Raw genomic sequence first — 26,769 nt, forward strand, 5'->3', positions numbered from 1 at the left:
AAAGTGGTACAAATTTCTGGTTCGACAACAGCTTCATCACTACAGACGTCCCTGTTAAAATAGTGGTACGATTATAAACAGTTTGTGGTTAAAATAAATTTATATGTGTTAAAAAAATAGTTACTAATATGATGTGTACAAACTTAACCAGTTATTAATTCCTACCAAAGATCGAAAGTTGCGATTTAGTGTGCAAACAATTGGATAGATTAATTATTTATTTATAAAAGTCTTTTGTCTACAGCATCATCTATACGACTTCAGGTACAACTCTTGAGGTAGATTATAAGGAGGAGGCGGAAAAACCACTTGTATGCACTATCAATTATATAGCCTGCATAATTAATTCATTACTAAATAATAATTAAGATATTTGAAGGTAATGTAAAAAAAGAGCCCATTATGTCACATATTTACGCTAAATTATCTTCGCCTGTAAAATATTTTTCAGTATAATTATGTAAATATTAAATTAAACAAAAAAGTAGCGCTATATTACAGTACCTACTTTCTACACTCTTAACGCTTTCTACACTCACAGCCCCACACTAGGATTCTCTGTGTTGTGGGTGCCATGGACACACACATAGACAAATACACAAACACCCAGACCCAGAAACAGAAATCTAAATTCATCATTTAGATATTTGTCTGGCCGGAGATCGAACCCGTAACCCTTTGCGCGTCAGACCGGTATGGTGGCCGCACCGCCATAGGGGTCGTCTATTAAACAACGATAGTTCAAGGCCTATTAACATAAGTCTTTTTTTCGAAGTAATCACTTTTTAATTGCCTATTGGCAAGCGTCAAATACTATAACATAATGGTTAAGCATCAATCTTTAATAATACTTTCGGAAATGTATTTAAGCATTTTGTGTGATATTGAAGCAATAAACCGACATATACTCTACCAGACAATGAGTGTCACGAATGAGTAAGGGGGGAAAACCCTTTGTGGGTCAACTTCAGAGGCACCGCCGCCACGCCTGTTTCTGCTTAATAACGGGACCATTACCATGAGTTTTCAAAACACAAATCAAAACATCAAGCGCCATTTTGTCAATTTAGACATTTAATGTTACTTTACTGTCACTATAATTCTGATACAATCCGCTAGGTACGCTGATTGGAAATTGTATGGGCAAATACGTAAACAAATACCAAAATAGTCATATTTGTAAAAACGTAAAAACTCATGGTAAGGGTACAGCTGTATTAAGCGTTGTTGTGTTGCTGTGTGAATCTAATCCTAACCTGGAGTTGATAATACATATCCATGGACGTCAGTAGCTTGCCATCAGGGGACTGCATGTTCTTCTGCTACTCCTATATTAAAAAAACGCATTCCTGTCTTATAACATTAAATGTTATCGTAAAGTATAAATTATGTAACACGCTTAGTTATACATGATTGGCGTTCACTTCTTACGTGGCTGACCTTGACATTAGCTTTCGTTAATGGCGTAGAAGCTACGTCTGGGGACCGTCCACACTATCGTGGAGCAATGCACTCAGATCCACGCTTTATTTTAAACTAGTTTTTACCCGCGGCTTCACCCGCGTTTAAAAGAAAATAATATAACATACTAACATACATAAAACTGGAAATTCGTACCTTCAACTTTGTTAAAGATCAGAAGGAACTTGATCAAAGCATAGTTTACGATTGAATCCTTACTAATATCGATTAAAATAATCGATGGTTTGGGTAGAAAAAATAGATTCTCCGATTAGGATTAGGGTTCTTAGATCGCCAACCCTAGTTCCCGTGAGATTTCCGGGATAAAAACTATCCTATGTCCTTTCTCGGGTCTCAAACTATCTTTGTATAAAATTTCATTAAAATCGGTTCAGTTGTTTAGGCGTGAAGATGAGACAACCAGACAGACAGACAGAGTTATTTTCGGATTTATAATATTAGTAAGGATAAGGACTAGTAAGGATAAGGATTAATGGATTATTTTTAATTGACCGTTACTGTTAGTGTAGAAGACAGTTGTTATCCTAGTAACGGGTAAGTGTAGAATTAATCATAGCGTAATCGACATATCTATTATCAAACGAAATAGTAATAAAACTATCTTTGAAAATATACAATTATTTTTTCTTGAATGACCAGTAAGCTGACTGTAATTAATAAGTCCTGTACTGTAATAAAACTGAGTTATTTACGATTAAAAAATACTCCACGCAAAATAAACAAAATGTTGAAGGCTGTAGAGCCCTTTGCGGTTCGACTCCGGCGGCGCCATCGCTTCACCTATTTCTACCTATCATATAATAGTGTTAAGCGCTGCCGTGTTTTGCTTTGAAGGGTGTGGTAAGGGAGACATACTTTTCCGAAGCGTTCTAACTTAGTTCACAAGGGTAGCGGCGCATCTGTGGCCGACCTCAGGTAGGAATATTTAATCCTATCTGGGGTTGATTACAGACGTCCATGGGCGACAGTAGCCACTTACTATAAAGTGGAATGCATGCTCGTCTGCTACTCCTATAAAATAAAAAAAATAAGTAGTGCACTCCTTCGACAAACATGCATTGGATATAAGAAATCGATTAATATGTTTTTTAGAAAATAGGTACTTGACAACATTGAAGTTCGCCTTTTAGTATTAATACAATGTGTATCGACCCTCAGTGTCCATTATTTGTCAACCGGCTTAAATGCTTTGGCATAGCAACTGTTCGTCTAAAAGTGTAAAATTAATAATATGAGAACTATCTTAGTCATAAATAATAAGATATTGTTACTTAATTTTAGTTTATTCAAATTTTCCAGATAAAAAAATCAATCTGTCGTTAAAGTTTTATACCCGTTATTAAAACTTAATCTATATAAATGTGGCCTACCAAAAATAGAATGTTTGACAGTTTATAATATGTAAGTATTTTTAAATGTCGATGCTTGGTAAGCAAATCATTGGATAGATTGATAATTAATAACGGACGCTAAATGATTTCAGATGAAGTGTTTTTTGATTATTTATTACCATACTCAAACAAAGGTGTAATTGTATGTAGTTACTCATGGATATGGCATAGAGGTTATATATAAAATCACTTGAATATGAATTAAGGTTTACTTAACTCATTTTTGTGATACCTCCTTAGTAAGTTATTTATAAAGGTTATTTGGGTTGAATGCAATTTATGAAAACGTTAGTTTGAAGGATGCGGTAGGGAAGTCAAATTTTTCCGAGAATTTCCAAGTTAGTGCTCTGTAAAGAACCTATTTTGAGTAAAAAAAATGATTTTTTGATTTAGTCATTAGCGCCACACTCGCCTGTGGCCAACCTCAGATACTATTCTTATCTTATCTGGGATTGTTTGTAGCATCCTTGGGCAGATAACATTCCATATTATAAAAAAATAGAGTGAGAGAATACTCTAAGTACATTCACAAGATATTTTATTCATAAAGCTTTCTTCTCAATCCTGATCTGGGGTAGTAAGAAAAATTCCTAAAGCTTCAGTATGGATTCGATGCATCAGTTCAGAGTGTGATGGTATTCTTATAAAACTACGTTATTGTAACACTAATTTATGATGCAGCCGACCTTGACATTAGACCACTCGTGACTAAGACGCGATAAGAATTCACATATTTGTATCCAGACCTAGTATACGCTGGAATTCTTTTACTTAGAGTTCCCATCTCATAAATGTCAGAGATTGAAAAAAAGAATATTGCTTTTTTTAATATGTAAGGGGCACTTCCCCTAGTTCTGTTTAACAGCCGATTTATGGCATCTTATCGTGTATGTAATATAAATCAACTATTGCATTTCTATTTTGTATCTGAAAATTTAAAAATTAAGCTGCGTGGACTACGGAACATAAACGATAAAAAATCATGGACAAACAGAATACAAACTAATTCATTACTTAATCTTTGCCTTACTGGATTCGAACGGGGAACGCACTCTATGGGACATTTTGTGACTATTGCGCCACATAGGCTGTTAGGGGTTGTGAACATCCGTAAGGCTGTGTTTGCTCATTAGTTTCCAATTCAAAAAAAATCCCGTAGATTTAATCTCAGACTTTCAAGCTTTGCGAATTTATTACTCATAATTATAACATTCCATAAAAAAACATACCATAATTATTCCAATTTACCCAAAAATACAACTATTACAATTACAAAGCAGACATTGCAGACAGAGCATTCAGTCCACCTAATGGTAAATGGCTACTGCCATCAATGAACATTTATACTTAACCCAAAATAGGATTGGATTTCTACCTGATGTCGCCCACAGATGCGCTAGCTGCGCATAGAAGAATAAGCTGGAATGCCTGGAGATAAGTATGTCTCCCTTCAAATCAAAACACAGCAACACTGAACATTGGGAAAAAGTAGATAAGGTGATAGTGCTGCCGGAGTCAAACCACAGAGGATTCGCACCACCTGTCGGTACGGATCTGCTGCCGCCCACGGACATTTGTACGCGGCCAGTTGCAATTAATGCAAACTTCCACGAGGCGTTGTCTTCCTTTTTATTGATCTGGGATGGGAAGTATGTTATACAAACTAAAATCAAGGACGATAATAAATCTAGCTCTAAAAGGAAGGCAATTAGGTCATCGAATCTAGATTTTGAGTTATTTATTGATATAAACTTGTACTATTGTCTAGTTATGTATGCAATAACCGTATTTATAGACAGAATCTGCTTCAGTTAACTGACTAACATTAAATATTTTAAAATTCATTTGTAACTACATTCGTCATTCTTTATAGCAAAAAATATATTATATTACTGAGGCAACAAAGATGTTTGCAATCCATTTGTTATGTAGGCATATATTACCATCAAGGTTTATTTTGAAGTTGATGATAATAAACAATTCAATGGTATTATTATTGGAACTTAAATTAGCCACTACCAGTCATGGACATCATCTAAAATCAACGAAAAATTTTTATACACGTTTTATAAGGATTTAAATGATTACTTTAATGAAGATATTCTAAGTCCAATATGGTGGACGGACCGATTTATATTTGTGCATGATATGTGTATCAGATATAACGTTAATGACAATGGAATAAAACTATTATTGGGCGGGTCTAATGATAGACTCGAATGCTGGTCATAAGCAACGCCCGAAGCAAGCCATCCTCATGTTTCAGCTTGTTATTACCATCACCATTCATTTTAGAACATGAGTTAAACAAAAGCTTGTTCAAATAAAAATGTTATGCCTGCCCTACACACTACGGTGTGGAGAGGTACGGAGAGGTCTACCTGTTCAGGTATGCTTGCCCAGGTACACCGGATTGTTTGTAGGAATAGACCTGTACCCTTACCATGAGTTTTCAAAACATCGCACAATTTTACGTTATGTTTACTCAATCCATTATTCTGTTCCGTTTGCTTTAGTAGACTGAGTAAACGTAACAATAAGTAAGTGCTCAAGTCTTTTTGTCTGTCTCACATGTTCGCAAAAAAGAGAGACAAAACATAAAGCGCCATTTTGTCAATTTAGACATTTAAAGTTACGTTACAGACACTATAGTTCTGATACAATCCGCAAGGGGAGCTGATTGGAAATTGTATGGGCTACAACTATCAGAACAGTCATATTTTTCAAAACATAAAAACTCATGGTAAGGATACTGCACAGCTAAACTGTCCGGTAGACCATAGCGTGTATGGCTTCCAATATTGACATTTTATTACGTTAACAGTATTATGACACTGTTGCATTATCCATTGAAACTGCAATGAATTGATACGGTGAAGACAATGGAAATGTCAATACTTTACGTCACCATTTATAAACGCAATGTTATCAATAGGATGTTATTAAAGTAACAAGATGTTACTTTCACTTCTTTCTGAGTAAACAGTTTAATAGGTCAGGTTAGGTACCAATTGTGAAAATAAATTGCGAGCATAACTATGCATTAGGTAAAGTATAACCAAATAACAATATGTAATCTTATGTTCTTAATTTTATCTTTAGTAAGTAAATATGAGTTTTACTTTTATAAACAAGACCTATTAAGATTTTAATATAAGTATAATAATATTATTAATGTGTTAAAAAATATAAATAGAAAAGGTTTTCCAAACTTAAGAGTATATAGCGCCTATTAACCTAAGACTCTTCAAGCACGCCCTTGAAAAAGATGCAAACGACTACGAGCTACATTAACCCTTCAACAGTAGAGGAATTGTAGGTGTATTTTATACTTTTTGAATACTTGAAATTATAACTTAAAGTTTATTTATTTTTGGAATGACTTTTTATTAGCTTGGTGATCCACTCATATGTCACCCCACATTTTAAACCAATCAAACGATACTGTTTTTTTTATAATATAGAAGTAGCAGACGAGCATGCAATCCACCTGATGGTATGTGACTACTGCCGCCCATGGACTTCTGTAATAAACCCCAGATAGGATAAGATATTCCTACCTGAGGTCGGCTACAGATGCGCCGCTACCCCTGAGGACTAAGCTGGAACGCCTCGAAAAAGTCTGTCTCCCTTACCACACCCTTCAAACCGGAACACAGCAGCGCCTAACACTGCTGTTATTAGGTCGAAATAAAAAAATATATGTTAAAATCGTAAAACTGCTTGGGCTATAAGATGTGCCAAAGAATGGGGCAATGTTTTTTTATCATACAATATAAAGTAAAAAAGATTTTTTTATATTTGTCAAATTTCCCCTTCAAAGATTAGGGGCTAGACTTAATTTCGAATTACTAAAATCAAAACAACCTCAAACATTTAAATTTGCATTTCTAAAGAAATGCTATTAGTATAAACCTTGCTTCCATAGGTTAAAGTGCACTTTACATCAGATATATTGATGTAAGAGTTATGTAAGCATAATAATAAGCTCTTTTAATACATAATAGATGACTGGCTTTGATTTATTAGTTTGACACGAATAGCCATACACATTGTACCAAATATGATCATTAGGAACTTGCAGCACTGGAGACGGGGAGAACAAGCTTATTGAGTAGACCCCACATCCACATCTTTTTTGCCTGATAACTGTTGTGTTAAGCGCTGTTGTGTTCTGGTTTGAATGATGTGCTAAAACGTCGTAGGGTCAACTTACCCTGATGATGCTCCGTTTTGGAGCGAAACACGTGTTGGTGGTGGTATGTATGCTGGTGTATATTTTTAATTTTTTGCACCCGTACGCAGCCTTTGTGGGAGGGAAGGTCGTACATACTGCATGGTTTAAAAAATATATGCCATCATACATATTTGTAGCGGATTGTTGCGAAGTAGTTTTAATCTTAACTTGATATTTTTTGATGTGAAACATCTATAGCCGCACGTAAAAAAGATTTCTGGCGTGGCGACGCTTACCTTTAACTACATAGATGATTTAACTACATAGAACTACATGATAGACAAATGTTCTATAAGGGACAGAGCTATTAGAACAATGTGATAAAAAAAGACAACTAGTGTTTGACCTTGCGTTTCAAGTGTACGCAAACGTAAATATTGACAATGGAATATAGTGACCAATGATTACTTCAGTCAAAACGGGACATCGATTTTTTTATGTCAAATACTTTTTACTTGAAAAAATATAGTTAAAAATAATAAAAAACACGATTTTATGATAAAATTAACTAAAAAGTAGAAAATAATTTTCAATCTAGGAATCATTTAAGGAAAAGTAAATAGTATAATTGTGCAAAAAATGTGGGGAGCTTTATGAAAACTGATAAATGCAGCACCCCATGTTTTTTTCATAATTATAATATTTACTGTTACTTAATTGACAATGGCAACGGTTCATTTCGGAGACAACGGCACGAAGCATCGAAAAAAGGGACTGTCCCGTTAAAAACGGGACGTATGGTGGTTTTTCCATTGATACGCATGCTTGTCAAAGACAATGAAATAATGGAACAGAAGGTAAAAAATGTCCAAAACTGTCGATAATAGTTTTAGTACATCGTTTACGTAGAAATGTTATAGTACAGTTTAACTAAATAAATTATTATTATATAAATATATAATTTGAAAGAATGTATCTATACAGATGTATCGACTGGTTTAAAATATACGATTTAAAAATTGTTTATATTTATTATCATAGATTAGTAAAGATTACTCACTCCTAACAAGAAAATGTACCCAGTTTTGAGAATTGAAATAGTTGCGTAAAAAAGTTTTGCCACGTCTCCGTGCTAAAATGTCCCTAAAATATTTGAAATAATTATTTATTTATTATGTAAATTACGCAGTATTAGTTATTTATTTGTAAATTTTCTCTAAAAATGTTTTTATTTGTCAAGAATTAAAAAAAAAAACTTACTAATAAGCCGTTTGTGGCTTCATTCAATTTCAAGGCGGCGAAGTATCTTTACTAATTTATGTTTATTATTTTCAGTTTTATTTTACACATGACCATTAATTGCAAAGTTGTGTACATTTTATAAATGTTATGTACTAGCTGACCCAGCAAACATTGTGTTGCCATATAAATAAAAAAAATGTTAAGGGTGAACAACCCTTATCACTTAAGAGATATGAAAAATAGATAGTAGCCAATTCTCAGACTTACTGAATATGCATATAAATTTTGATGAAAATCAGTAAAGCCGTTTCGCAGGAGTAAAGTAACTAACATCGTGACATGCGAATTTTATATATAAGATTCGAATCTTACCGTGGTCTTTTTGAGGATTAATTTCTGGCTATACAAAGATTGTTTATTAAATTATGTTTAGGTTAATTTATTCAATTAAAGAAATTTTAAAATACCGTATACTATCCTATATAAATTTTATGGTAATATTTTTTATTATTTACCACAGGTATCGAAGAAAATTTAGAGATTAGGATACAGAATTTCCCATATATCGCTTTTATTTTATTAAAATAAACTATAAAAAGTTATATTTTGACTAAAAACACACTAATATAAAAATTAAGCAGTGGGATCTTAAACTATAACATACGACATATGAACATCGTGAGCTTCAATAAAATGTCACTTCTGTTCTGTTGATCTATGACCATGCATTTTGCGTCTTTATCACTTTCATTGACAAAAACATACTTTGTCTCTTTCTGGTTACTCACGTAATCATGGCGGATCGAACACGAAAAATAAACAAAATTTAATAATTTCTCTTTATTTACGTGTGATAGGTGATTCCATGAATCTCTGATAGCAAGTCTCGAAGCTGGTCGGGACTCCTGGACGAGCTGGATAGGGACCCATGGGGGCGCCCTTATAGGTTGGTGCTTGGAAAGTCCATGGTTCCCACCGTTAACGGAGACTATGGATCCCGACTTTGTCATGGTCGTTATGGGAAACCTGTTTCCTTTCACTCCGGATAGCCCCGATGCCGCGACAGGGCCGTCGGTACTGCCCGAGTGGACGGAGGAGTTGACAGTCAGTGAAACAGAACTAGGATGGGCTGTGAAACGGTTAGCCGCGCGAAACACCGCACCAGGCCCTGACGGAATCCCGGGTCGGGCCTGGGTGTTGGCCCTGACCGTCCTAGGAGCCTACGTGCCGGTCGCTTCCCAATGGAATGGAGGCAGGCGAAGGTGGTACTCCTCCACAAACCGGGCAGACCTTCAGACTCACCCTCGGCTTACAGGCCGATATGTCTGCTGAACGAGTTGGGAAAGCTTTTCGAGCGGATTATTTCCGCCCGTATCAGCAGACATTTGGCGTGCAGCGGTCCGGATCTATCCGACAGTCAGTACGGCTTCCGAAAGGAACGCTCGACTGTCGATGCTATACTCCGTGTTCGCGCAGTGACAGAGCAGGCCGTATCCAGTGGCAGAGTGGTTCTGGCTATAAGCCTGGACATTGTTAACGCTTTTAACACTCTGCCCTGGAAAGCGATAAGGGAGGCCCTCGTATACCATCGGGTGCCTCCCTATTTGCGTGATGTGATGACGGCCTATCTGTCGAACCGGAGTATAAGCTATCCGGGCCGTACTCCCGTAAGGGAGTGTCGGGGAGAGGCGTGTCGTGTGCGGGGTTCCGCAGGGGTCGGTCTTGGGGCCACTCCTGTGGAATCTCGCATACGATGTCGTACTGCGGACGGAGCTCCCTCCTGGTGTAAGCGTTATTTGCTATGCTGACGACACTCTCGTACTGGTCGAGGGTGAGTCTTTCGAGAGGACGGCGAGATTGGCCGAACAAGGGGTGGCACGCGTTGTCGCGAAGATACGTGAAATAGGCCTTAGCGTTGCCGGCAATAAGACCGAAGCGCTATGGTTCCACGGCCTACGGCGGGGCGTGGAACCACCCTGCATGTCAGTGCGAGTGGGTGACGCGGATATCGAAGTGGGCAGGTGCATGAGATATTTGGGGCTCGTGTTGGACAGCCGCTGGCGCTTCGACGAGCATTTCGACCGCCTGGTCCCCCGGATTCACAAGGTAGCGGGTGCTTTGCACAAACTGCTGCCAAATCTAGGGGGACCGAGGGAGGAAGTCCGCCGCCTCTACGCAAGCGTCGTGCGCTCTGTCGCGCTCTACGGTGCACCCGTATGGTCTAATAGACTGTCGGGCTGCCGGCGCCGCGCGGCCAAGCTGAATGCCGCGCAGCGTATGATCGCGATCAGAGTCGCACGAGGATACCGGACGATATCGTATGAGGCGGCCACAGTCCTAGCGCGATTTCCGCCCCTGGACATACTGGCGGATATGACCGCAGAGTTCTTTTTCAAGATCCGCGGTCTCCGCCAGAGTGCCCACCCTCCTACCGATGAGACGGTCGAAGTGCTCCGGACGAGAGCCAGCTGGCGCGCCCTAAGACGCTGGCGTGATAGGCTCCAGGAGCCACGGGGCGCACGCCAACGCGTGGTCAGTGCGATCCTGCCCAACTTCCATGCCTGGTTAAAGAGGAAGACACGCGTCACTTACCGACTGACACAGGTGCTCACCGGACATGGCTGCTTCGGTGAGTACCTGCACAGGATAGGCAGGGAGGCCTCAGCGCGGTGCCACCATTGTGGACATGCCCAGGATTCTGCGCAGCACACGCTCGAGGAGTGCCCAGCGTGGCAACCTGAGCGGCAGATCCTGGTGCAGCACATAGGGCAGGACCTCTCCCCGGAGAATGTTGTTGCTGCGATGGTCCGTTCTGGCGAAGCGTGGGATAGCGTGGTCGCGTTCTGCGACCGCGTTATGCTCGCAAAAGAGGACGCCGAACGGGCCAGGGAGCGCGCCGATCCCGCGCGGAGACGGAGACGCCGTAGGCGTCGATAGCGCCCACTGGCGCGGTGTCCCTGTAGTTCCGGGACTAGAATAGGGCTACGGTATCCCCTGCCTGTCGTAGGAGGCGACTAAAAGGGGGCTTCCGGGGTTGCGGGCGGCAAGAGTGGGAGCTCGAACCGTCCAGCTAGCGACCCCGGGAAGGACGGCGGTATGTGTGGTCGCATACCGTCGTAAACACTACATGGTGTGGGAGGAGTGAAAACTGCTCCTCCAGGGTAGAGCCCGATCGGGGCATCGCGCTTGGAGGGCTCCGGTTGTGTTCCGTCGGAGATCCCGGAGTTCTCCAACAAGCGTTGAGGACGGCCACCGGGGGGGATTTAGTGCGGTAAAAATCCCACATAACCCGGCGTCGCTCCCACGTCGTCGGGTACCTTTTGAAGGTTTCTCCCTCGAGAAAAAAAAAAAAAAAAAAAAAAAGGTGATTCCATGAAGGTTGTTTCTTTTTCGAGCATAATTTTTGCATTTACGCATTGCACAAGAAGGCATTTTGAGGCTTAAAATTCAAAATAATGACGTTTAACGTGTTCAGTGACATTAGTGTGTATTACTACGCCGCGCGAGAGCGACTGGAGTCGTTTTAACTCGTTTTACACCACTTGACGTATTTTGTATGTTTCAAGTTTTGCCCGCTTGCGGCGTAACTTCAGGTTATAGATCAATGCTTGAAAACAAATTATTTTTCTAATAATAAAATGTCTGACCGTGATAATTTAGAGAGTGAAAGTGATCAGCCTCCTGCAAAGAAAGAAAAATCACACTATGACACACCATCAAGTCATCAGCAAGTTAATTATTTTTGATGTGAAACATCTATAGCCGCACGTAAAACCGATTTCTGGCGTGGCGACGCATGCCGTGGCGACAGTGTAGTGTATATATACAGTCTATATGCAGTAGTGTGTACGGTGTGGCGACGCGTCGCCATGCGCAATCGTAATATTTTATTTTATCATTATGACATATTTAGTTCCTATCACAATATGATCTTTTCTGCATATTACTTTTACAAAATAATGTCGATGTTTCACATCTGCCAGGCGTCCCGTGACGGCTCACATTTTTTTTATAAATGAAGGTATTTAGGGGAGAAAATTAGTGGCGAACTTATCGCTCAATGTGAGACCAATCCTAACGCAGATATATTGTCATGTCGAAATTGACATTTTGTCCATGTATCCTGTATGTACGTTGCGTGTTTGTACTATTTTTAAGCACATAGTTATTTGATCTGATTGTTTTTATTTCTCCTCTCGCAATGAACGTTGGGAACAAATTAGTCGTGCATCTGCAATCACTTAAAAAATAACTCCTGACTTACTTGAGAATGAGATCAATCTTAGAAGCGTTACTGTACTATATAATTTAGCAATAAATGAATTTTAATAATTTGAAGTGTAGAAAATAATTGCCCTCTGCACAGAATGTTAGTTACTTAACTTAGTACAATTTCATAATTATTTTCATCCTTTGAATTATGTATATACTTATTTCGTAGTTCGTTGACCTCCGCTAAAATTGGCAATACTTATTACACATAGATTTTGTAAGTTATGTTCACTATTTTAGAATAGACGATGTTCTATCATTTACATTTATATCATACTAGCTGTCCCTGCAAACGTTGTGTTGCCATATAATTAAAAAAAGGTTAAGAGTGAACAACCCTTATCATTTAGGGGTATGAAAAATAGATAGTAGCCGATTCTCAGACCTACTGAATATGCATATAAAATTTGGTGAAAATCGTTAAAGCCGTTTCGGAGGAGTACGGTAACTAACATTGTGACACGAGAATTGTGTATATAAGATGTTATACTCGTACTACCGAAATACCATGAAATCGGACGGTGGCTTACACTTTTAATCGCGTGCAAAAGTGTGGGGTATAGTTAAAAACAATAGATTAATTAACAGCATTTTTGCCTTTTAAAGAATACCCAAAAAGGAATCGCCTAAGATGGCCGCTAAACGTTATAAGAATTGTGTCGAGCAAGCGCAAAAGTGTCGATACGAGATTCCATTTATTTTTTAAAGGACAGATGTTCACTTCAAGATAAGCTTAAAATAAATACTAAGATATATTGATTAAATACGAATAACAATCAATTTAAGTTCTCAACTAAAAAATCGGATGTATTGGAACTATAGGGAAAGCTTTAATATCTACATCTGAAATGACAACGAAATCGAAAAGATTTCTATCCTCCTCATAAAAATATTATATGGATAACCGCCATAAAAATAGGGAATATCCACGATCACTAACATAAGAATGCGTGTCTAATTATTAATTACCATCTATCGCGTATCTCTTTACATATTATCGCATGTAGTGAAATACCAGCCTATGGTACGTACGGATTGAAACGGTTACGCAACAAGGTTAAGGCCACAGTATGTCAAAAAGGTTAAGCATCATTTGCAAAATTTGTCCCTAAATAAGCGGTTATTGATCGTGTCCTTAGTAAGTAAAAGTATAATAAACGTCGTAAGCATAAGTCAAGATAATTTTGTTCTGCATGGAATCCACTATATTAGGAACCTATAGGCTTAGATGTCTTTCGAGCAAAATCCCTAGACTTTCAAAGTAAAAATCAAAATATTTCATTACAATTAGATTTTTACAGAATTATTTGTGGATGTCAACAACTTACCACGGTTTTACACAATGTCCGATAATGGAAAAGAAGCTGCATAATAGACTCGAAAATTATGTACTTACACATCTTTTCCATAAAAATATAATTTATAGTATATATTTAAACCAGTAACAAGTGGATATGGAGGTATTTTAGACGGTACATTATTTTTTTTACATCGTTGGTGTAATAATCTGCCAGTCTATCGTATGTGATTCGATATTTTATTGTGATGGCAAATGCTGTACCCTAAAAAAATTGACTAACTTGCACAATCTACATAAAAGTATATTTCTATTTCTGCCTTATGACACCACATAACAGTGTTAAGCAATGTTGTGTGCTGGGTTAAAGTGTGCGATAAGGGAGATACGCTTATACAAGGCGTTAGAAGTTAGGATCCGTAGGTTGCAAATCAGTAATCCCATTTGAAGTTGAATACAGATGTGCATGAGTGGATGTCACATTAATTGGCTATTTCTCTATTAAACTTATTGACAACTTAAAGAGACAAACTTAAAGAGGATTTTATAACTATAACTATCAGATCAGTGAAGACAGAGCAGAATATAAGGAAATACTAAGTGTCAAACATAAAATTTTTGTGTATACAAAAAGGCGGTTGTCAGATATTTGAATCCCAAGCACCTCTGACTTTTACCTTTTTCTTCTTCTCGAGCGGGCAACTTTCAAAAGGTACCCGGTGCCGTGGGAGCGACACGAGGCTGTGGGATTTTTACCGCACTAAAACCTCCCCGGTGGCCGCTCTCATCGCTGCGTCAAGGACTCCGGGATCTCCAAAGGAATGCAACTGGAGTCCCCGCAGCGCACTGCCCCGTCAACTCCGCCCAGGTGAAATTGCATCACCACACCGTCAGGTGTATACGTCGGTATGAGACCACACATACTGCCATTCATCCCGGGGTCGCTGGCCGGGCGGTTCGAGCTCCTCTTGCCGCCCGCAACCCCGAAAGCCCCCTTTACTCAACTGTTACGACAGGCAGGGGATACCGTAGCCCTATTCTGGTCCCGGAACTACAGCGACAACCTTTGATTTTTACCTCACTAGATTGTAAACTTTCTCAAGCGTACAGTATGTCTTATTCTGGGGCCTGGCCTAAAGCTCAAACGGCTTAATGGATTTTAACATAAATATGAAGTATCGTTGAACTCGTCTAAACGGTGGCAATAACATAAGAAATGTTTTTAAGGTGTTGGGTTGTTTGTAAAAAAAAATCCCTAGTCACACTGGGACAGTAATGGGTTGACGACGTCTGCTCATAAATTTAAGAATATTAATATTAACAAAAATATATTTTATTTCATGGTGATCTGAAATATAATTGAGAATTACAATGTAGTATCCTTCTTCCCACTCGTCGGCACCGCGATTGTTTAGCCTTTTAAAAACAAAAAAGTTTTAAGACCACTGACACTGCGTATGACAGTGACACTATATTGACAGCTACCTCACTTCTTTTTCGCGCTTCCAAGGCATCGTGATATTATTTTTTCAAAGTTTTGTTAAACGTGTATAGTGAAGCAAAACTAGTGAAAAAATGGAAACTAGGAATGAAGAATCACGTCCGCGTAGTTGTGGTCGCAGTAGCAAGAATTTACGAAGCAATTCCTCGGATTGGATCACCGGTTCATAGGTTATGTACAAATCACTTACCAGGTATGTAAGAAAATAATGTATTCATTTTTTACAGTTATGTGTGCACAACTATAAAAATGCCTAAATAACTAACATATGCTTAGAAAGAAACAATATTGTTTGAAAAACTTTCTCGTATCTACAACTTCAAAACTATTAACGCACGCCAATCTCGCTCTTGCACGTTACAGACACTAAACGGTGCTCATATTCGCCATTAACCGTAAGATGCTTGCATTTTTATGCATATAATTTAGCAATTAATGGTCCAAATATAAAATGCACCCGAGCCACGAGTACCACCCACCCGAGTACGAGATACTCGTGGCGCCGCTTTGTCGACACTAAATGGTTCCCATGTTCACCATTAAGCACGAGATGCCGGCCCTAACATTTATATGTGACAAATGTTCGAATATTCAAAGAGTCACAACCGTCGAGTACGAGATACTCCTAGTTTTACTTTGTTGACACTAAACGGTTCACTCATTCGCCATTGAGTACGAGATACTCGCGCTAACATTTCTATGTGGCAAGTGGTCGAATATACAAAGCATCAGAACCGTCGAGTACGAGATACTCCAAGTGTTACTTTGTTGACACTAAACGTTTCACTCATTCGCCATTGAGTACGAGATACTCGCGCTAACATTTCTATGTGGCAAGTGGTCGAATATACAAAGCATCAGAACCGTCGAGTACGAGATACTCCAAGTGTTACTTTGTTGACACTAAACGTTTCACTCATTCGCCATTGAGTACGAGATACCTGCGCTAACATTTATATGTGGCAAATGGCTTGAATGCTTCCATCACTAGCTATTGCACTAACAATACACAGTATAAAGCATGAATGATTTATAAGCACCAAGCTAGAGCTGCTACAACACAAGGTTATGCCTACCCTGTTATACCAACTCTGACAAAATAATTTTCAGAACCAGCTATAATTTCAGAAATCATTCATGGAGTTATTGCAAAAAGCAAAACATATTTGTAACTATATGACAAAACAGTGTCCTAACAGAAATGGAAAATATTATGTCAACATACTGGGACAACGAGTGAATACAATAATATCATCAGAGTTCTCTAAAATTGGGAGGTATGTGTGAAGCAACTGGATGAATGACATATTCCAATGAGAACTGAGGAAATCAACCTGGTACATTTTGATGCTCTTCTCAGAATAACACTTTAACTAGTGCTACCTATAAAGGTCATAATAGGTCATTTATGCTCCACCACAATACACACGATAAAAATATATGTAATTCATGGTGGAGAACAGGAAATAGGAATCATCACATGGCTGGTGCGCTAACCCAAAACAAATATAACCCCGTGCATATAAGAATCTTATCAGGATTCACTGCACAGCATAATGCTCATGAGCTCATGTAACGGAATCATACTGAAGACATTGAAACTCACTTAGCTGCATTACAAATGATAGAAGACTAGCTATATTATTAGAAAACAATGTCTAAAATAGACATTTGTGACATAAATGTTTTATGCAGCACCCCGTTGCCAATTTTAAATTGGTTGAGATTGGTTGTTCCACACAAATCAATTGTGTTATATGATATTAAAATTTAATTTATGGCGTCAAGATAAAAATCTTACAACATTGATGACAAAATTATTTTTGTATACTAGTTAATCCAATGCTCGATCTCAAATGGTAATAGATGTGCTCTTCACATTATCACATACACACTGGTGTATATACATGACAACTGTTTCATGTTAACCTGATATAGAACAGAAGGCATGTTCTCTCAAAAGAACCACCTCAGGAGGACAATGATTAAGCAAATAAGACTCCGGCTTATTGATACTGACACATATCTGTCCAATATATTTTTAGTCACATGAAGAAAGAATACTATAAGTATCCCATATATTGGATCCAGCGTCTGAAGTCCTAGCTTTGATAGTAGCATTCTGTGTTAATACCTCAACACAATCGACCAGAGTTCATTGATTTGTTATGGATACTCTATAGTTCCTACTCAATTTCAGCTGTTTTATAAGCAAATAACAGGTACCTATACATGGCTCAAAGTAAACAATATTACATGGGTTATATTGTAGTACCTCTTACTCACATATATACAAATTATGTATAATAAAAGTTAATCAGTTACCAGCTATATAAAGCTGTTTGATTTGATATCTTTTGGGCTAGGTATATATGAATATCCTAACATCCAGATTAGGTGTATCTCAAGATATTGCGGATTTCAGGAAATACTCGTATTATTAAGGTATAACTCTAAGGAGATTTGTATCAAGGAGTACAATCAGAACTATAATGCACCACTTAACTACTGGTACAGAGTACATACTTAAAGTCATTGAGCTTACATAATATATATAACTCTATTATATATAGATGTAACTTGAATTGAAGTTTTTAAATTATCTATTTAATACACTGGTTTACAGTGATAAAATCAATCCAGAAGTCTGGAGTTGTCTTTGGACACAAATACCTTTATGATTTATTCTAAGGCCAGGTACTATAACAATACCTGCAATACTATAACAATACAACTGTGCTAAATAATAAATGTCCATACTTGTAAATAATTCAAAAACCTTGTTTAGTATTACTTATTTATGTGGCATATGTGACATAAATGCAAATATGTGAATGTCAAGAGTGAACTTTATGTACAAATGTGAGAATTTATACAAAATTAACATTTTGGATTTCGTTACACTTATCTTTCAGTGACTCAATAGGAATAAATACAGTAATAATTAAAGGTTTGGAAGTTCAGTCCACAAACATATGGTTAATTATTAAATATCTGCACATATTTTTCACTTTTACTGTACATAACTGCTTAAAATATGAGGTTGATCATCATGAAAAAATTGACTAAAGATTGGTAGTACCTATGTAATGTTTTACAACAGAAGCCTGGTACTCCCAACATTACAAAATGCAATCAAATAATAATATATTATTTATATTGTTGCTTAAACATTTCCTTTAGCAACACCGGGTTTATATAGAAACATGCATCATACATTTATACACCAGTCATCAGGTCAACAAATAACACAGCAGCCCATTAACCCTGGAATAAAGACAAGCATAATATGAGAATTGCTATTGCACTTAAGTCTTTATAATATCTATGTTAGTTACACTAAAACTGAAATTGTTATCATTTCATAAGGAAATTTAATAATGTCCACCATGGTAATATGTGACACATTAATGATATAAAAGTAATAACAATATTATTATATCATGTGAATGGCCAGCCATTAATATGATATCTTCTTTGGGTCTTTTATGCCTAGGGTGTATACCTAGATGCTCTTATAAAACATAAAACAAAGAAAGTAAGCTGCATGTCCAATCAATTCTCAAATGTAAATCTAGCATCCCTAGAATTAATAGGAATTCCTTAGGGGTATGTGTGATGAACGTTACTATATAGGACTCTAACATTACTATATAGGACACACATGGCAGACATCTTACCTGGAACAAAGAAAACTATATTATATATATAAATAATTATTATATATAGAAGATTTATCTAATTTCCTTTTCTTAAAGAATTAAGATGGAGAAAAATGTGGGTAATAACTTTATAATTTATCACTGGCAGAGCTGTAACTAGAACCTGTTGTGTCAGTAATCATTACAGGCTAAGTAAGCCAGAACCCCATGGAAATTATAAAATATTTGACTTATTAAAACTGAATTAATCCTGGAAATGCTCAGCATAAATACTTTTGAGTAAAGATAAGCTTTTCTAGTCTAGTCATGAATGGGGTTTGAAATAATCATATACATAAATACTGTTATGAAAACTCATATCAACTTATACATACACATAACTGATAGTTACACACATTTTTCGGAAAAGATGTTCGATCGAAAGTCAGATTGGATTTCAAAAGGAAACGCATCATAAGCTTTCCAACCAACCATATAGATATGTAACTTTACAGAGGGCATGCATAAGCATGGTACAGCAAAAAGTATAAGTAACTTTTGCAAATCCGATACATACCTACAAAAACAGGAAGTCATATAAAACTAAAATGTTTCATTGATCTAAGAATGATCATGTCCCTCTTGAACATGCACACTAATATAAAGAAACAAAGTAGGTATAACACCCAATATTATACCGGGTATACCTACAACATAAAATATAAATTTATCTCACATGGGGCATACATCATCCCAAGATCAAATCAAATACCCAATAATAATTTGTCAATAAATAATGGTATTAATTCCTAAATATTCAACATGGGATGGCTTCCTATTTTAATAATATTGGAATACATACAATGTACCTACTGGTTCATATAAGTATAGTATTATATAAAAGTACATTATTATATAATGCACATCACATATGAAACATATTTATACATATATTGCTACATAGCAAAGGAAATAGTATTATTTGTGTCAATAAAATTGACCAAGTAATTAATTCTACACATAATTATGACATACTATGGAGGGTAGAAAACATATTTTCGACCTTGTATGTATTTATTTTTTGCAAGGTGCAAAAGCTTGAATTGAATAATCATTAATACTGACTAAATTGCAATATTACTATTATTATTATTGTTGGCCAATTTTATTAGTAATAATATATTTAGAGAAAAATATTGCATTATTATTGCACTGAATATTATTTCATCTAATTCAGAGGGAATCTCACTTAGTACTATGTGTTTCAGAACATTTCATCCATATTATACAGTAAGAGTAAATATTCAGTTAGCAATCCTAATAATTATGTATATTTTATAATTATACCTAATTAAGAGAAAAAATTCTCATTAATATGATATTTTCATGTTGTATTTTTATATATATTTTATTATTGAGAATACATCTCACTAAGCACTATGGATTTCACAACATCTCATCCATATGATGCAGAACGAATAAATATTCAGCAATGTAATTAAATCCATATAATAATATATATGTATGGTAATAAATCTTTAATTTAATTACATGTTCCATTGTTGCAGTTGTCTCTAAACATCTACATTGTAATTCTCAATTATATTTCAGATCACCATGAAATAAAATTGAAAATTAGACGAGCTTACCTGTAAGCGAAGTCTGATTATAATTTTGTGAATGGTGATCTGAAATATAATTACCCACCCTCCCAAAATCAAAACCCATACTGCAACAATAAGAACAAAAGAGTCTCCTAGATATAGACAGCATGCATATTATCAAGGAGACTAAGTTGGAAATGATAGACTCTAAATTAAGTGAGGTAGCTGTCAATATAGTGTCACTGTCATACGCAGTGTCAGTGGTCTTAAAACTTTTTTGTTTTTAAAAGGCTAAACAATCGCGGTGCCGACGAGTGGGAAGAAGGATACTACATTGTAATTCTCAATTATATTTCAGATCACCATTCACAAAATTATAATCAGACTTCGCTTACAGGTAAGCTCGTCTAATTTTCAATTTTATATTGTAGTAAGTATAATTGTATAAGTCTATTAATAGAGATGATGATAGCGAAGTCGTAATAACCAAATAGATGAGACTTCTCTAATAGGCGAGTGACAAAATATAGAATTCAAGGATAAAAACATAAAAATTATAATGAGATTGCTGATCGACCCGCGTCGCACCCACTAGGAAGGTCGCGATTACCATACTCACCTGCCACTACTTGGCACACCTTAAGAGGTTAACGATCATCTTTTAGGGATCTAAAACTGGCGGAGTTTTTAGCGAGCTTTGAAGTTTTGTAATTGTCTCCTTTTTTATTTTTTTTTAAATATAGAAGTAACAAACGAGCATGCAGCCCATCTGATGGCAAGTGGCTACGGACACCCGTGGACATCTATAATCAACCCCAGATGCGATCATTTTCCTACCTGAGATTGGCCTCAGATGCGTTGCGACCCCTGAGGACTAAGTTAGAACGCTTCGGATAAGTATGTCTAATTTATCAATTATCAAGCAATAATAATCAAGCACTTATTATCAAGCAGAAATAAGTGTAATTGTAGTGCCTACAGACTCAAAACACAAGGGATGTACCTTCAAATTTTGCGACAGGATTTTTCTGTGTTCAGTGCAAGCATCCTCCTATCTTTATCTTTCTCTCTGTATCTTTTCCGTGACTTATTTGTTTAATGTTTTGTTCTCTTAACAGAATCATATTTCTTTTGTCAATTATTCCTCTGTCAAAAGATAAAGTTATTCTAATCTTCACTTCAGCCACTTTTACTTATAAAGTGCCCTTTACTACCTTAAAAATCGACTAATTATTTTTGTTCTTCTAATTCCTTCTTAATTTTATTAATTTTCCACAAGACGTGTGAATCATATTTTTCTAATCGAGCCGTTCTTTCATCTTTTGTAGTATGACACATATCTTAGTATTCCACTTTGCTTGTGGAAATCTTTAAATATTTTAATATTCAATTAATGACCAATTTAGCAATGATTATTATTTTATTACCACTTTTTGAGTTGGTTATAATTTCCTATTTATTGGTTACACTCATAAAATATGTTGTTTGGTTGTAAAGATATCATTGTTTGAATAGTCATCTTGTGATTATTTAATAAATAAATATTGTAATTGCTCGTCTCCTTTAAGACTTACGTTTGGTGAACAACTTTACTGTTATTATGATAACTTAACTGAAAATTTATTTCTATAAGAGAGTATGATCTTTTACAAGATTTATTAAGTTGCTTATGTAATTTATGTTTTTGGTATAGGTTCGTCATCACTAAAAGTCAAATTTCGAATATATATCACGTAAATATACGATTGATTGGGAAATAATGAATTAAAATATGAAGTAATTTAACATAATGTTTTATTAACAATGTACAAATCAGGATCGTATCACAGAATCGCTTAGACAATTCTTAACAAAGGAGTAGAGAGGGTAAAGGATGAGTATTTTTGGACTAGATACAGGGTTAAATTATATTGATTTACGCGGGAATGTGAGCTCCCTGGGGCTGGAAACCCTTCTCGTCGGCGATGTAGGTCACTCTGTATAGGACACCGTCGGGGCCGGTGTAGGAGTACTCGCCGCGGACAACGACGGCCTCATTATCGGTACCAGGGTTCACCAGCTGGCCTTGTTCGGACGCGGCGATGCCGTTGCTGGTTTCCACGCTGTGGGAAGACATTTTTTAAAATATACAATCGAATATGTGCTAATACATATGTTGATAACATTTAGACCGTTGACACCTTGCTCGTTTATTTCCTTTCAAATTGAATATATTTTTGGAGTGTTTCTAAAATTGTTAATTAAATACTTCGGGCAAACAGGTAAAATTAAGTAATAATTATGTTAAACATATTAGACCAAGTAGTGTTTTCCGCAAAGAATCTTCTTATTTTAAAATATTCGATTTATACGAAACTGATATGTATGAGGGTCGATTGTCATGATCTTTCGAATTTGTCATAGGAAAGACTATGCCGTAAGCTATTGGATTTCACATGTTTATTTATTGTTGAAACAGTTTCTTACGCGTAGTTGAAACCGTCCACGCCAATGTTGTCATTGTCGTAGCGGAGAATCTGAGCATCGGCATCAGGAGATGCGGGGGCGGCGATGGCTACAGCCACGCATACAGCGAATACGATGAACTGTGGAAAAAATACAATTTTATAACAAATTTCATTATATAATGCTAGCAAATAACGGGGCATCAGTTATTATTCAATGAAATAAAATTGCACTTTAAAGCAACTACAATATGTAATGCACTCCTGAAATTATAGTTAATGCGCCTTGTGTGATACCGACACCGCTAACCAAAAATGTAAACAAAAATTTTAGAATTAAACTTCAAACTAAATTTAAACAGTGAATAGATTGATTATTAATAACGAGCGTAATAACACGATTTCCCAATACCTACCGATTTCATTTTTGAAAGGTTGGTTTTTGTGTTTGCGATTGCAAGACAATTCAGCGACTGATGCTCCTCCTTGGATGCGCCGGCTATTTATACCTCGGGTCGTGAGGCGCAAGGCCGTATTGTGACATTTGAACTTACATAGATCTTTAGCCGATCTTACTAAAGGCTCTGATATGTCCGGTTGCGTTGATTACCGAAGGACTATCGTTTATTAACACCGATTGGGTCATTAATTACTTCGGAAGTACTTTCGAAGGTACGTTCCGAGACCAATACAAAGGCAAGGAAAACGTTGGATGTTCACTTTTACTATTCTTAGGTATTCGGTGTTTATTATTCGTGAGACAAAAATTCCATAAACACGTTTTCAATTTAGGAAGCTCGTGTGCAACTTAGTTTGAACTTTACGTGGCTGCTAACGTGAAATTTAGTTTGAATAGATGAAAAGGTGATTTCTTTATTCGTCTATAGCAGGAAAACTGCCGAGCGAAAAAAGCAAGTGATAAATAATTACTAATACGTATATGACTTTAAAAAACAGGTGCGTGCCTGAGATTCGAACCTCGGACACGTCGATTGAGAGGTCAAATTTCAGTCACTAGACTAACACAAAGGGTTCGATCACCTTCAAAAGCAAGCAAGCTGTGATAGCCTATTTTTCAAGCTAGTCTAGCAGCTCAGCTCTTATAGCTCAGTCTGGAGGGTCCATGTTTGAATACCAGCACCACACCTCTGACTTTTCGAAGTTAATCCGTATGAGAAATGATCACTCGTTATAAAGGTAAAGGAAAACATTGTGAGGAAAGTAAGTTGTGTTCTTTAAGATATTTTTTTAATTTGTGGATTTTTTGGAAACCCGTGTCCAGTAGTGGGAATATTTATAAGGGATGAAGAAATATCTGTAAAACCAATAATATATTAATTTAGTATTATTAAGTACACCATTTACGTAAAATATGTATTGTATTGACAAGTTATGTGAGTAAAACTAGAGAATTATTTTAAAAGCAAAAACCCGATAGATAAAAAAATATATATATTTCTTCATTACATTTGTACATTTACACTATTACATTTGTCACCCCCACATTTTACGCGAATCCAACGACACCTCATGTTAAAATCGAGTCCAGCGAGTTGAAGGGCATGCTAAAGAAACATGTACGTACATACATACATACAACTAAGACCTTCCCCCGTGAAGAAATGCTTAACGGTGATCCCACGGGGAACAACGAAGGCAGACGAGAGAGGCGGTTGTTTAGTCGGTACAGGTCAATACCAGGCCAAGTCCGACATACGGGGTCCAAAACATCCCAACAACGGGTATTTTTCCCCTCAGAAAAAAACATACATACATAGGCTCGAAAAACACCCTACAGTCGGGTAATAAGTAAGAAATTTGAAACATGTTTGAATAATTTAATTTAAAATTCATTGAGACTAGATTGCTAAGTCTTTAACATCAAAACACGATACGTAATTATGTTAATCAGTGCGTCATAATAACGACTTTATAGTTAATAAGGAATTAAAAATACATCGTTATATCATTATAAATATCTAAGAGGGTAAGGACAAGGAAATACCTATCAATACTTTGTTTCCTGTAAAATTTAAGCAGGAATTTGAAGTTGAGATGATATGTAACCATTTTAAGTTTTAAGTGCTAATTATTAGTTCACACACTTCTGAGATTTTTTAGATAGGAGAAGCAGACGAGCATGCAGTCCATCTGATAGTAAATGGCTTCTGCCACGCATGCATATCTGTAATTAACCCCAGATAGATTTTTTTTAGATAGAAGGTGGTAGAACCCTTTGTGGTTCGACTCCGGCGACACCACCGCCACACCTATTTCTACCTAATAACAGCAGTGTTAAGCGCTGCTGTGTTCCGGTTTGAAGGGTGTGGTAAGGGAGACAGACTTTTCCGAGGCGTTCCAGCTTAGTCCTCAGGGGTAGCGGCGCATCTGTGGCCGACCTCAGGTAGGAATATCTAATCCTATCTGGGGTTGATTACAGATGTCCATGGGCGGCAGTAGCCACTTACCATCAGGTGGACTGCATGCTCGTCTGCTACTCTTATATTATATAAAAAAAAAAAAAAAGATATTCCTACCTGAGATCGGCTACAGATGTGCCGCTATCCCTGAGAACTAAGCTGGATCACCTCGAAAAAGTATGTCTCCATTACCACACTCTTCAAGCCCGAACCCAGAACACAGCAGCGCTTAACACTGTTATGAAGCAGAAATAGATGTGGCGGTGGTGCCACCACAACCCCATGCGGTTCGACTCCGGCGGCATCACCGCCACACCTTTTTTTGTCTCACAGCAGTGTTAAGCGCTGCTGTGTTCAGATTTAAAGGATAAGCGAAACTTAAAGAGCAAAGCATCTGTGGCGAAACTAGCAAAAAAATTACTCTATTTACCTAAAATCTATTTTTTTTTTTTTTTTTTTTTTTATATTATAGGAGTAGCAGACGAGCATGCAGTCCACCTGATGGTAAGTGGCTACTGCCGCCCATGGACATCTGTAATCAACTCCAGATAGGATTAGATATTCCTACCTGAGGTCAGCCACAGATGCGCTGCTACCCCTGAGGACTAAGCTGGAAAGCCTCGGAAAAGTATGTCTCCCTTACCACACCCTTCAAACCGGAACACAGCAGCGCCTAACACTGCTGTTATTAGGTAGAAATAGGTGTGGCGGTGGTGCCGCCGGAGTCGAACCACAATGGGTTCTACGAGGGCGCGTTTTTAAGTCCGCGGAATGGCGGGGTTGGAGGGATGATAGCGGGCTTGTTAAGGGCGGTACGTGTTAAGTGACTCATAAATAGTATAAATATAAAGTTTTATCACAATTGCATCATTAGTTTTAAAACTATCGACAATTAAACAACTCAATCCGGAAAAAAAATTAAAGTATGGAGAAAATCGAGCATCGCGCCGTTATAAAGTTCCTTACCAAGCAAGGAAAGTCTGTGCAAATCATAATGGAAGAGATGTCATCGGTTTACGGGGACTCTTGCCCTGGAAAAACGATGGTTTACAAGTGGAACAACCTTTTTAAGCTAGGCAGGGATTCACTTGAAGACGACCCACGACCCAGACGGTCTGTTGAGGTGACCACTCCGGAAACGATGGCGAAAGTCGAAAAATTAGTACTGGAAGATGCTCGGCTAAAGGAGGAACAGCTTGCAGAAATGGTTGGAGTATCGGATACAAGCATTTTTAAAATTCTGCATGACCATCTTGGCATGACTAAGGTCAGCGCGCGGTGGGTGCCGAGAATGCTCA

At 37.1% G+C, this 26,769-nt stretch overlaps 1 protein-coding gene across 1 annotated transcript; it reads right to left on the reverse strand.

The window, feature by feature from the left end:
* Window positions 1-22,384: 22,384 nt before the first annotated feature.
* LOC140750127 (flexible cuticle protein 12-like) lies at window positions 22,385-23,534 on the reverse strand. The gene is made up of 3 exons (XM_073083510.1): window positions 23,468-23,534; window positions 23,074-23,192; window positions 22,385-22,709 (listed from the first exon to the last, which is right to left on the reverse strand). The coding sequence occupies exons 1-3, from the start codon at window positions 23,474-23,476 to the stop codon at window positions 22,523-22,525; spliced, it is 315 nt and encodes a 104-aa protein (XP_072939611.1). The 5' UTR covers window positions 23,477-23,534; the 3' UTR covers window positions 22,385-22,522.
* Between the last annotated feature and the right edge of the window lie 3,235 nt (window positions 23,535-26,769).

The sequence above is a fragment of the Epargyreus clarus genome, unplaced genomic scaffold (genome assembly GCF_041222505.1).
Source record: "Epargyreus clarus isolate Ecla_fem2 unplaced genomic scaffold, WU_Ecla_fem_2.2 ptg000019l, whole genome shotgun sequence".
Taxonomy (NCBI): domain Eukaryota; kingdom Metazoa; phylum Arthropoda; class Insecta; order Lepidoptera; family Hesperiidae; genus Epargyreus; species Epargyreus clarus.

Bases quoted from the DNA above. Each gene is read 5' to 3' on its own strand.
- LOC140750127 (XM_073083510.1), bottom strand. The intron at 22,710-23,073 runs GTAAGAAACTGT...GTCTTCCCACAG, and splicing joins GTGGACGGTTTCAACTACGC to CGTGGAAACCAGCAACGGCA.